Consider the following 13394-nt stretch of genomic DNA (forward strand, 5'->3'; position numbering starts at 1 on the left):
CCTTTGTTTTTCTCTATTGATATTTAAACAGTGTTTAAGCTCAAAGGCAATTGAAAGATAATTAGAAAAATACATAAATGATAGAATGGAATTATCTATCTCAGAGCCCAGTACTCTCTCTGGCCTTCCTTCCCTCTACTTCCCATTTCAATGAGTCCCAGAGACAGGAAACTACTGTACTGGGTGCTCTGCACAGCTTTGCCAAATATAATTTTATTTTAGGAAAATGACTCAAATGTGTGCACACACAGGCATGTCACTTGAATTAAAATTAAGGGGTCTAGTAAATACTGATGGACTCACTTTTCTAAAACTTGCAAGGTTAAATTTTCCATTTCTAGCCCAGCCTAGAAAGAACTTGTGATTCAGGATTAGAAGACCTGAGTTCTAGGTCCAGCTCTGTCTATTGCTGGCCATGGTATTTTTAAAAGTTCATTTGAATTGTGTGGCCTCAGCCTTTTCATGGACACAGTAGAAACAGTAAGCATCTCTGCTCTGCTTGTTTGACGTGTTGAAATAGTTTATATACTGCAAAGCACATATATAATAATTATTGTTACCTATACTCTCATTTTTACTAACAGGCATATGCCATAGTTCAATTAATATTGAAAAAATACGGATTTATACATATTTGGTTTGTTTTGTACCGGTAAGTAATACTTTTCCTTACTTGTGGGTACAAAAAAATAAAAAAATAGAAAGAATGATAAGACCTACTATTTGATAGCACAAAGGGTGACTATAGTCAATAATAACTTAGTTGCATATTTTTAAATAATTTAAAAGGTATAATTGGATTGTTTGTAACTCAAAGAATAAAGGGTTGAGGGGATAGATATTCGATTCTCCATAATATGTTTATTTCACATTGCAGACCTGTGTCAAAACATCTCATGTATCCCATAAATATATACAGCTTACTATATACCCACAAAAATAAAAAATAAAAATAATAGGATTACAAAGAAAAAAAAGGCTTCTCCTTACCTAATAAATTTAAGACACTACACAAACTGGGCAAAAATATATCATTAAAAATAACACATAGGAGGCGATGCTAACCAGTCTGCAGCACCACTGCTCTCACGGTCCCGGAGCAAGCTGCCTTGGCCTGGATAACCTCTGTTCCACAGAAGAGAACGTGCCGTTTGTAATCTGCTTCACTCTGCGTTTTCCAGGGCACAGAGCTATCCATCTTGGGTAACGGAGTTTTAGTGACTGGAATACTTTCTCCTACAGAAAAACAAGCATCTCGTTTTGTGAGGTAGGATGCCTTCCCTCATTTAAATCATGCCTGCACCCACTCATCATACAACAGACATTTTTTTGTGAGCCTACCATGTGGCAGAGACAACCCTAGGTATCGGGGATATAAGCATAAACATAGTTCTTATTTTTGAGAGGTCTGTAGTTTAGAGTAGGAGATGGATATATAAACAAGTATAATACAATATTATAAATACTATGGGTACTGTAAATCAAACATGGATGTCAAAATAGCTGGAAATAACTATTTAGGGAACCGCAATAGTGCAGTCCAGAATGTGGAGTTTAGAGAATAAAGGGCCATGAGAGCTACGTAAGAGCCAAAGCATGGAGAGTACTGAGTGTCCACACATATATCTAAAGGCACTGGTGACTGAAGGAGGATGTGGAGAGATTCAACCACTTTAATCATGAGAGTAATATCATATTTATGTATAGAGAGAACACTGGCCACAGCACAGGGAATGAATCAAAGTCGGATGAGGCTGGAGGCTGGATATCCAGTTGGGAAATAATCACAGGAATCCCAGTTGCAAGGGATGAGGTCTGAACTATGACAGCTGGCAGTGGGGATAGAAAGGAAGCACTGTATTCAGGAAACAGGAAGTGGGGCTGGGTGCAGGGGCTCACACCTTTAATCCCAATGCTTTGGGAGGCAGAGGCAGGCAGATAGCTTGAGCCCAGGAGTTCAAGACCAGCCTGGACAACATGGCAAAACCCTGTCTTTTCTAAAAATACAGAACCAGCCAAGTATGTGCCTATCATCTCAGCTACTCTGGAGGCTGAAGCACGAGAATTACTTGAGCCTGGCAGATGGAGGTTGCAGTGAGCAGAAATCACACCACTGCACTGCAACCTGGACAACAGAGTAATACTCTGTCTCAGAAAAGGAAAAAAATAAGGAATTAAGAAGCTACAAAACCTGAGAGAATGTTCGTATTGGCAGGTCACAGGGATAGAGAAATTTACAATGCCTTTCCAGTTCCTGACTTGGGAGAATCAGCAGAGGGCAACATTTTCCCTCAAAATAGGGATTATAGGAGGAGAGAAAGCATTGTCTTGTGGCCACTGTGAGTTGAAGCTGCCTTGAAGAATGACCATGTTGGGATGACTTGTTGGCAGTTTGAGATTTATTTGGATTTGGAGCTCAAATGAGAGGGCTGGACTAGAGATATTTAGCCAGAGCTCATTGGCTTCTAGACGATAATTAAAGCCACAGAAGCAGATGAGGTTACTTAGAGACCACGTATAGGGTGAGAAGCGGAAAGGACAAGGATGTAGCCATGAGCAGCACCAACAATTCAGGAGATGGAGGAAGAGGAACAGCAGAAGAAACTGAATGGGAATATTCAGTGGTAGAAGAATTTGGAGACAGAGAATTATCTTAGAAAGTTATAGAGGAGAGAGTTTTCAGAAACAGAGCTGGTCGGAATAATCAAATGCAACAGAGAGGACAATAAGTTGAGAAATCTAAAGAATCAGCCCAGGTGCAGTGGCTCATGCCTGTAATCCCAGAACTTTGAGAGGCCCAGGAGGGTAGATCATTTGAGGTCGGGAGTTCAAGACCAGCCTGGCCAACATGGTGAAATCCCATCTCTACTAAAAATACAAAAATTAGCCAGGCATGGTGGCACATACCTGTAATCCCAGCTACCTGGGAGGCTGAGATGAGAGGATCACTTGAACCTGGGAGATGGAGTTTGCAGTGAACGGAGATCATGCCACTGCACTCCAATCTGGGTAGCAGAGTGAGTGAGACTCTGTCTCAAAAAGAAAAAAATTTAAAGAATCCATTGGACTTGGCAATTGGGACTCTGGCAACTTTTGCCAGTGCAGTGGGAGGGACCTATTGCAGAGGCTTGAAGTGCTAATACAAGATAATGAATGAAGTCATGAAATAACTATGGTCTGTTCTGAGGAACAAGTTTCTAAACTCTTCTTCTGGCATTTGCAGAGTGGTCAACATAAAGTCAGAATTGCATTACAGTATATTCAGGCTACTTTTGTTAGGAAAACGGCACTTGGCACTGCAAAGGTCCCAGCATTACAGGAACTTTATGAATGTATGGATTTTTGAGGAGAAAGAACCTGACTTGACATGATCTTCCACACATTTATTCTTTGTAAGCTAATATGGGAAGAAGGTGTGTACATGTGTCTCCATTATATGTCTTTCTGGAGTGTTGAGAGAAATGGATTTGATTTGAACTTGAATGGGAACCACAATCCACCAATGAGAGTGCATTCACAGTCTCTGTGTGTTCACAGCCTCTCATTTCTTCTCCAAGAACTACTTTATGGTTCTTCTTTATTTTATAGCAGTGTCGGCCAAATGTCTCATCACTATGCTATGCAAGTGAGAAATCAAGGTAGTGTAACCTTAAGCAAGTCACTTCTCTCTGGACCTCAGTTGCCATACCTGTGATGTGAGATAACCTCACAGGTCCTACCCAGCTCCAGCATGCCATTTGAAAATGAACTACAGTTAGTCCAAAATACCCAGGGTATATTTTGGAAGTAGCAGATTTACCAAATGCTGCATCATGAATTTCTTAACATTTTCAGGCCAGGCCAGGGAGAATTTGGATGACTCTCACGGGTTTCAGGATGTTGCTGATGCTTTTCAAAACCTCCAAGTTTATTTGAAGACATGTTTCATTTAAGATAAACAAACATAAAAGCAACAGACAATTCTGAAAGCTCTAATGATCTCTACAATCTCTTAAAGTAAATGAGAGAGCTGTAATAATCTTTTGGTCAAGAAAGAAACACTAAACATGCAAACACTTATTATTGTATCAAGCTTAACACATAGAAAGAGCTTTAATTTGAACCTCAGATCTATCCACAGTAGGACTAAGTAAGATTTGTGGAGACAAGAAGGTCCCATAGCAGCTGATGCTTTGCAGCCAGCCATTGTCACTCAGGTAGAGGAGGAGCAGGGACCACAGTAGCATGAAGTGTGGCCAGCCCACAGAGGTTGTCAGCTGTGGGGATGGAACTGTACCTGTCAGCATGCCTTCATCCACCACACAGCTGCCATCAATCAGAACGGCATCACATGGCATTAGTACTTTGTTCCCTGTCAAAATTAATAAATCTCCAGGCACCAGGAAACGTGATTCCAGCTCTTGAACTCCAGCTGAAAGTGTGAAGAGACAGACTTGAGTCAGGTTATTTTCCCACAAAAACATAATCCAACATCTATTTAACTTGGATATCAATGAAAAAGCAACCAAGGCTTTTTTTTTTTTTAAAGGAGCACATCCCTCAACATTGACTCAAAATTTGAAAACAAAAAGAAAAAATCTGTAATCTTTGTGTGGCAAAATAATAACTAAAAAAAACACTAATGACAAATTCAGAAACAAATTTGAAACTCACATTACATATTAAAGGTTAATATTCCCAGCTGAGCACAGTGGCATTGCATTACAGTATATTAAGTATATTACAGTGAATTGCATTACAGTATATTAAGTATATTACAGTGAATCACATTACAGTATATTAAGGCTACTTTCATTAGGAAAATGGTAATGATGCCTATAATTCCAGCACTTTTGGAGTCCAGCATGGGAGGATCGTGTGAGCCTAGGAGTTTGAGACCAACCTGGACAACATAGCAGGAGGCTCATCTTCACCAAAAGATAAAAAAATCTTACCTGTATTCTCAGCTACTTGGGAGGCTGAGGGAAGATTGCTTAATTTTGTTGTTGTTGTTGTTGTTGTTGAGATAAAGTTTTGCTCTGCCACCCAGGCTAGAGTGCAGTGGTGTGATCTCAGCTCACTGCAACATCTGCCTCCAAAGTTCAAGCCATTGTCCTGCCTCAGCCTCCCAAGCAGCTGGGATTACAGATGCCCACCTCTGCCCCTAGGTAATTTTTGTATTTTTAGTAGAGATGGGGTTTCACCATCTTGGCCAGGCTGGTCTCGAACTCCTGACCTCATGATCCACCCACCTAAGCCTCTCAAAGTGCTGGGATTGCAGGTGTGATCCACTGTGACTAGCCCAAAGATTGCTTAATTTTAAGCTAAGGAGGTTGAGATTGCAGTGAGTCAAGGTCATGCCACTGCACTCCGGCCTGGGTGACAGAGCAAGATCCTGCCTCAAAAACAAAACAAAACAAAAAAAATCCTAATATATAAAGTGCTCCTTTTGAAAAAGAGATCTCCAGCAAATAACCGAATAGCAAAATTGCTAGATATTGTCATTTCATACGCACACACACACACACACACACACACACAAGTGGTGTGTTAAGTGTCTACAAAGCTGTTCGTTCTTACCCATGATAAGAAAAATAAAAGTTCTTCCTTCTTTTCTGATTGCCTGCCTGCCTTTACTTCTTTTTGTCCTTACTCAATCTTAAAGCTATTAGGGGCTATGCAAGATAGGCATCCCTGCAGGGGGCTGGGTGAGGTGGGCTTACAGCCTGCTCTGGGGTATTGGAGCCTAAGCAGGTCAGAAGGGTGTTTACATGGCCTGATGCAGGGTGCCAGAGCTTGAACAGGGAGAGAAGGGCCTACTGTGGGATGTTGGGACCTGAGCAAGGTGAAAAGGGTATCTACATAGGAGTGGGATGAGGGGCAGTGGGAGCATCAGTGGTGATGAAAGATTGGTTGCACCCAACAGAAATGGTACAATCAGTACAGTAGCCTCCCTTGATCTGCAGTTTTTCACTTTCCGTGAACTGCAGTCAGAAAATATTAAGTGGCCAATCCCAGAAATAAACAATGTATACTTTTTCAGCTGTGCACCATTCTGAGTGGAGTGATTAAATCTAGCACTGTCTGCTGCATCCCTCCTGGAACAGGAATCCATGCTGTATACACTCTGTTCGTCATTTTGTCAGTCACCTGGTTTTTACATTGCCTGATGCAGTATTCCTGTGATTGTTGCAGGTCACCCTTATTTTATTTCTTTTATTTGTACACCAAAGCACAAGAGTAGTAATGCTGGCAATTCATTATGCCGAAGAGAAGCAGTAAAGTGCTTCCTTTAAGTGAAAAAGTGAACATTCTCCACTTAAAGAAAGAAAACAAAATTGTATGCTGAGGTTGCTAAGAACTACAGTAAGAACAAATCAACTATCTGTAAGATGTGAATAAGGAACAAGAAATTTGTGCTTGGCTTGCTGACGCACCTCAAACTGTAAATGTTACAACCACAATGTGTAAGTGCTTAGTTAAAATGGTAAAGGCATTAAATTTGTGGATCAAAGACATGAACAGAAATGTGTTCCAGCTGACAGTGATCGGACTCAGTACTACCTGTGGGTTCAGGCATCTGTATGGGGTTTGGGATGTATCCCCTGCAGATAAGAGGGGAATACTGTAGATACAATGAGGTTAATCAGCCAGGTTTCTCACTGAAGAAAAGAAGTTACAAATAGATAAAAGAGACACAACTACAACAAACCCATTGGTAGTAGATTCTAATTAAAAATATCAATGTACTAGATAGAAATAATATGAATGTAAATGTGTGTGATTATAAGAATATATACACATGTTTGCTAGTCTTCTTGTTTATACACCAATAGTAATGAGCACATCCAGTGTCCAAATTTTGATTTCTAAAATCCCTTTCTCCTAATAAAAGGGGTCCTTACAGAAAGGACTGAGTACAGGCTGGGCCAAGAGAAGTATAATATAAGCTAGAACATCTTATTGTGCCATTAAGTAGAGAAATGCTCACAGAATGATGGGGACATATTACAAAAATATCGAAGCCAACTTTAAAGGGCTCTCAGTGCCTAAATTTGTAACAATTTGAACATCAAAGTAAATAGTTATAAGAAAGAACTATAACTATCAAATAAAATAGGGATTTATGAGTTCATAATGACATAAGTAAATGAATAAATAAATAAAGAGAAGAAACAGATTTTCCTTGCAGCAAAATGACAATTAATTAATGTAGAAGGAGAGATAACATTAGAAAATCATCATTTGGCAACTATCAAAGTAATAATTAATTTAGCCAAGAAACATCAATGTATACTAAAACTAGTGAGTGAAAATTTGATGCAGATGATTTATTTATATCACCTCAAAATGTCTCTCAACAAAATAACCATTAATTACAAAGAGGAAAAGAATAAATTTACAATGAGGAAACCTGGCAGACACCATTTCATTAATTAATATAAGTTAAAATCACCAGTAATAGGACAAATTGAAATTATGTATCATCTGAGAGGAAGCAGAGAAAACACAGCATCATGTCTGTGATATTCCAGCCAAAAATGTATAACCTGAATTTAACTAAGAGGCAACATCAGACAAATTCAAACTGAAGTACATTCTTTAAAATAACCAGAGACAGAAGAGTGAAAGTCACAGAATTCAACTAAAAGTAGAAGATTAAAGAGACATGGTAAACAAAAGCACTGTGTAATCCTATATCTCTTTTCTATTAGAACATTATTGAGACAACTGGCAAAACATGAACAAGGTCTGACCATTAGTTGGTAGAAATTTGTGAGTATTAACTTCCTGATGATACTGCCCTTCAAGTAGGAAAATTTCCTTGTCTTTAAGAAATACACAGTAGACCCTATCTGTGCAAAAAATATAAAAATTAGCCAGGCATAGTGGTGCACACTGGAAGCTGAGACAGGAGGATGACATGAGCCCAGGAGGTTGAGGCTGTAGTGAGCTATGATTGCACCATTGCACCCTGGGCAACAGAACAAGTCCATATTGAAAGGAAAGAGAAAGAAAGAAAAGAAAGAAAAGAAGGAAGGAAGGAAGGAGAGAGGGAGGGAGGGAGGGAGAGAGGGAGGGAGGGAGGGAGGGAAGGAAGGAAGGAAGGAAGGAAGGAAGGAAGGAAGGATAGAAAAGACAGAAAAGGAATACACACTAAAGGTTATTCAGGTCATGATTATGGAGCTACATGTCAGCAAGTTATTCTCAAATAGTTCTAGAAAAAAAATTATTTAAACTATTCTTGCAACTTTTTTGTTTTGCAAATTACTTTCTAAAAAAAGAGACATATGTATTAGATAACATTGCTCACCTTATGATTAGAAAAATGTACAAATTTTCCAGCACATTCTATTGGCAAGGTTGTGAGGAATCAGTCACTGACACATTTCTGGTGCGAATGCAAACTGGCATAATCTCTATGGAGAGAAATTTTGGCAATCTTTTTCTAGCAAAAGTACATATGCACTTATTTCTTAACCTAGCAATTGTACTTCTCAGAATCTGTATCAAAGATATACTGGCAAAAATATGAAAACATGTATGTACAAAGCTTTTTATTATAGCACTATTTATAGTAGTAAAAAAACAAGAAAATTTTTTTCAATAGAGGATTGACTGAATAAACGATGGGTCTCTCCACACAAGAGAGTACCATGCAGCTGAAATGATGAATGAAGAATATCTACATGTACTAGATAGTCCCTGGGAAACACAGTTACATATGGAAACTATACACAGCAGGAAACATGGTTAAATATGCTTGACATACCTCTATTCATCTAAAAAACAGTAGTATAAATATATATCCTATTTTGTATATGTAATATACAGCTATGAATATTATATATAATCTTTTTATATTTTTAATGTAAGAATAAATAAAAACCAAACAAAAGTGATGATTATAGAGAGAATAAAGACATAAGGCAGAAAGGAGAGGGATAGGAGCCAGACTGCCTTGAATATCTTCTGTCTTATGGATTTGACTTTCAAACCATGTAGATATTTTCTATATCTATACAAAATAACACAAATATAAACTTGAAAAGCTAACAGTAAAATCTAAAGCAAAAGGAGTGAAATAAACCTATCAAGTTGTTGGCATAACCAACAGAAAACTATTTCGAGTGACTTTAAAACTAAATTTTTGAAAAATGTATAATTTGTACTTTCTAATAGGATGTCACAAATGGGAAAAAAACAATTCTACAAACATCTAAAATTGTTTTTGGGAATTATATTACTGCTGAGTGCATTGGTTTGTCACTCTGAGATTATTATATACAATGGGATACAGCAAAAGAGTAATCTCTTCCTGTCATTAAGAATCAGAACTTCTGGTATAGAGAAAAGAGAAACACAAGTACAATGAATAAAGTAAAAAGCCCTTGGTTCTAAATTTGAACTGGAAATTATGAGGTCAGTATGACCTATGAAATTATGAGGTCAGTGTGAGCATGAATTCTGAACTTGCATTGGAAGTTATGAGGTCAGTACGACCTCATAATGCATTTTATCTTAAAAACTATTTTCTAAGTATGTTTTCTAAAAAGACCTAGAAACAATGACTAACAGCATTAAAATGACTACTTGTAACATTCTTATTGAGGTTTATAAGTACCGTAACTGGTACTGCTGTTTTACCTTACATTTTTATGTATGAAGATGGCTTCTTTCTTTAAACCTCATAAGCCAAACTCTGCTAGCTTCAGACTTTTCTTCTGTAGTTTTCTTACCTCTCACAGCCTCCTAGAATTAAAGAGTTAGGGCCTGACTCTGGATTAGGCTTTGTCTTACAGAAATGTGACTGATTTGAGCTTCTTTTCAGACCATTACAACTTTCTCCACATCAGTAATAAGGCTGCTTCACTTTTTGTCATTTGTGTGTTCGCTTTTGGAGTAGTGCTTTCAATTTCCTTCAAACACTTGTCCTTTGCATTCACAACTTGGATAACTGGTACAAGAGTCCCAGCTTTCAGTGTATCTCGGCTTTCAACATGTCTTTCTCACTAAACTTAATCATTTCTAGCTTTATTTTAAAATCAGAAACATGTAACTCTTGCTTTTGCTAGAATACTTAGAAACCAGCGTAGGCTTATTTATCAATCTAATGTTAATACTGTTGGTCTCCGGGAGTGGGGAGGCCCGAGGAAAGAGAGAGAGAGATGTGGGAATGGCCAGTTGGTGGAAATCTGATACTGATTAAGTTTGCTATCTTACATGAGCATGGTTCATGGTGCCCCAAAACAATTATCATAGTAATATCAAATATCACTGATCACAATCACAATAACAGATATAATCACAAAGGAAAAGTCTGCTGTATTTCCAGAGTTACCAACATGTGACGCAGAGACATGAAGAAAGCACATGCTTTTAGAAAAATGGCATGACCAGACTTGCTCAATGCAGGACTGTCAGAAATCTTCACTTGGTTAAAACAAATGCAGTATCTTTGAAGCACAATAAAGCAAGGGGCAATAAACGTGCTTGTATATGTATCACAAGTATGTCTACACATGCACTTGATTCTACTGAGGAAATTTTAACATTGCCTGTATAATTATTTTTAAATTATGAGGTTTTAAAAGATGTGATAAAAGAATTAAAAAGACTATATTTCAGAGCTATATGCTGAAATATTTTCAAATAAAATATGATATCTGGGATAGTTCCAAAATAATCTAGGGTGGGGAGTTACTAGAACAGACGAAAAAAAGATTCAATAAGTTGGTAATTATTTAGTCTGGGTGACAAGTACATGAGGTTTTATTATAGTATTCTCTCTATTATTGTATATGCTCAAAGTGTTTTATCATAAAAAGTAAGGACAAAAAAAAATGTCCAGTGTATTTTTAAAAGGTAAAAATTTACTTCCAACCAAGAGAGAATAAAAAGGACCAGAATTATCTTCCCACTGGAAGCAACCATATAAAAAATATGAAACAATGGTTTTTAGACACTGAACATCAAACAACAAAAGAGATGGGAAACAAACAAAGGTGTTCTACATTTGCCAAGCTTACTCTCGTTAAAAAGTTTCCAAGCCACTGTGCAGAGAAGGGAAACCCAGACCAAGTCCAGATCACTCCTGAGTTCAGAACATAAAGATGAGTGTCTATGGAGATCTTGGCAGTTTGAGTTCATAGAGCAGCATGCTGGGGAGGTAACTGTCCAGGGGAGATCCACGAAGATCTGCAGAGTCTCTCCTTAGTGTGAAGCAAGCTACTGATCAGCATATTTACATGATGGAACTACTAGCAAATGAACAACTGTACATTTACATTTAAAAATATCATTTAAAATAGCATCAAAAAAATCAATTACTTAGGAATAAACCTGAGGAAAAAAATGTATAAGACCCACACACTGAAAACTGCAAAACACTGCCCAAAAAATCAAAGATGTAAACAAATGAAGAGATGTTATAACCATAGAGCAAAAGAATGTAATGTTACTATGTCAATTTTCCACAAATGTATCTATAGGTTCAACACAATCCCAATAAAAATCCCAGCATTTTTATCCCTACCTCAAAAGATCTAATAGAGCACAAATAGACAGTCTAAGGCCAAACCTCAAGGAACTAAAGAAACAAGAACAAACCATACCCAAACCCAGCAGAAGAAAATAACAAAGATCAGGGCAGAACTAAATGAAACTGAAACAAACAAACAAACAAAAAAACCTCACAAAAAATAAATGAAACAAAAAGCTGGTTCTTTGAAAAGATAAAATTAATGGACCATTGGTCAGATTAACCAAGAAAAGAAGAGAGAATATCCAAATAAACTCAATTAGGAACAAAACAGGAGATATTATAACTGCTACCACAGAAACACAAAAGATCATTCAAAGATACTATGAACACCTTTATTTGAACAAACTAGAAAACCTAGAGGAGATGGATAAATTCCTGGAGATATATAACCCTCCTAGATGAAAACAGGAAGAAATATAAACTGTGAACAGACAAATAACAAAAAGCAAGATTAAAATGGTAATTAAAAATTTATGAAGGAAAAAAGTCCAGGACCAGATGGTTTCACAGCTGAATTCTATCACACATTCAAAGAAGAATTGGTATCAATCCTATTGACACTATTCCACAGATAAAGAAAGAGGAACTCCTCCCTAAATCATTTTATGAAGTCAGTATCACCCTAATACCTAAACCAAATCTGGGTGACAGGTATATGAGGTTTTATGATAGTATTCTCTCTACTGATGTATATGTTCAAAGTGTTTTATCATAAAAAGTAAGGACAAAAAAAGGCCTATATATATATATATATATATATATATATATATATTTTTTTTTTAATTCACTTCCAACCAAGAGAGAATAAAAAGGACCAGACTTATCTTCCCACTGGAAGCAACCGTATAAAAGATATGAAACAATGGTTTTTAGACACTGAACATCAAACAACAAAAGAGATGGGAAACAAACAAAGGTGTTCTACATTTGCCAAGCTTACTCTCGTTAAAAAGTTTCCAAGCCACTGTGCAGAGAAGGGAAACCCAGACCAAGTCCAGATGACTCCTGAGTTCAGAACACAAAGATGAGTGTCTATGGAGATCTTGGCAGCTTGAGTTCATAGAACAGAGTGCTGGGGAGGTAACTGTCCAGGGGAGAGCCACGAAGATCTTTAGAGGGTTTCTCCTTAGCGTGAAGCAAACTACTTCACACTAAGGAGAGAACATGACAAAAAAAAAGAAAGAAAGAAAGAAAGAAATTAAAAAAGAAAACTACAGTGTCCCTGATGAACACAGATGCAAAAATCCTCAACAAAATACTAGCTAACTGAATCCAGCAGCATACCAAAAAGATAATCCACTATGATCAAGTGGGTTTCATACCAAGAATGAAGGGATGATTTAACATCCGCAAGTCAATAAATGTGATACACCACATAATGAAAATTAAAAAGAAAATCACATGATTATCTCAATAGATGCAGAAAAAGCAGTTGACAAAATCAAGCATCATTTTACAATTAAAAGCCTCAGCAAAAGTAGCATAGCAGGGACGTACCTTAGGGTAATGAAAGCTATCTATGACAAACCCATAGCCAACATTATACTGAATAGGGAAAAGTTGAAAGCATTTCACCTGAGAACTGAAACAAGACAAGGATGCCTGCTTTCACCACTTCTATTCAACATAATATTGGAAGTTCTAGACAGAGCAATCAGACAAGAGAAAGAAATTAAGGGCATCTGAATCAGTAAAGAGGAAGTCAAACTGTTGCTGTTCACAAATGATATGATAGTATACCAAGACAACTCTAAAAACTCATCCAAAAAGCTCCTAGAACTGGTTAATGAATTCAGCAAAATTCAGCAGGATACAAAATTAATGTACACATATCAGTAGCTCTGCTATACACCAACAGTGACCAAGCTGA

The 13394-nt window shown here is 37.3% G+C and overlaps 1 protein-coding gene across 26 annotated transcripts in view; it reads right to left on the reverse strand.

Moving 5' to 3' along the window:
* Positions 1 to 13394, reverse strand: part of ATP13A4 (ATPase 13A4) — a 178098-nt gene that overhangs the window by 67662 nt on the left and 97042 nt on the right. For all 26 annotated transcript variants that reach the window (XR_012518869.1, XM_074404722.1, XM_074404719.1 and 23 more), the window contains 2 exons: positions 4277 to 4411; positions 1066 to 1236 (listed from right to left, as the gene is read on the reverse strand). Coding sequence is in view for 25 of the 26 variants with exons in the window: in XM_074404722.1 (XP_074260823.1) it covers positions 1066 to 1236; positions 4277 to 4411 (306 nt within the window). In the remaining variant the exon portion in view is untranslated. The remainder of the gene's footprint in view (positions 1 to 1065; positions 1237 to 4276; positions 4412 to 13394) is intronic.

Source organism: Saimiri boliviensis, chromosome 8 (genome assembly GCF_048565385.1).
Source record: "Saimiri boliviensis isolate mSaiBol1 chromosome 8, mSaiBol1.pri, whole genome shotgun sequence".
NCBI classification, from domain to species: domain Eukaryota; kingdom Metazoa; phylum Chordata; class Mammalia; order Primates; family Cebidae; genus Saimiri; species Saimiri boliviensis.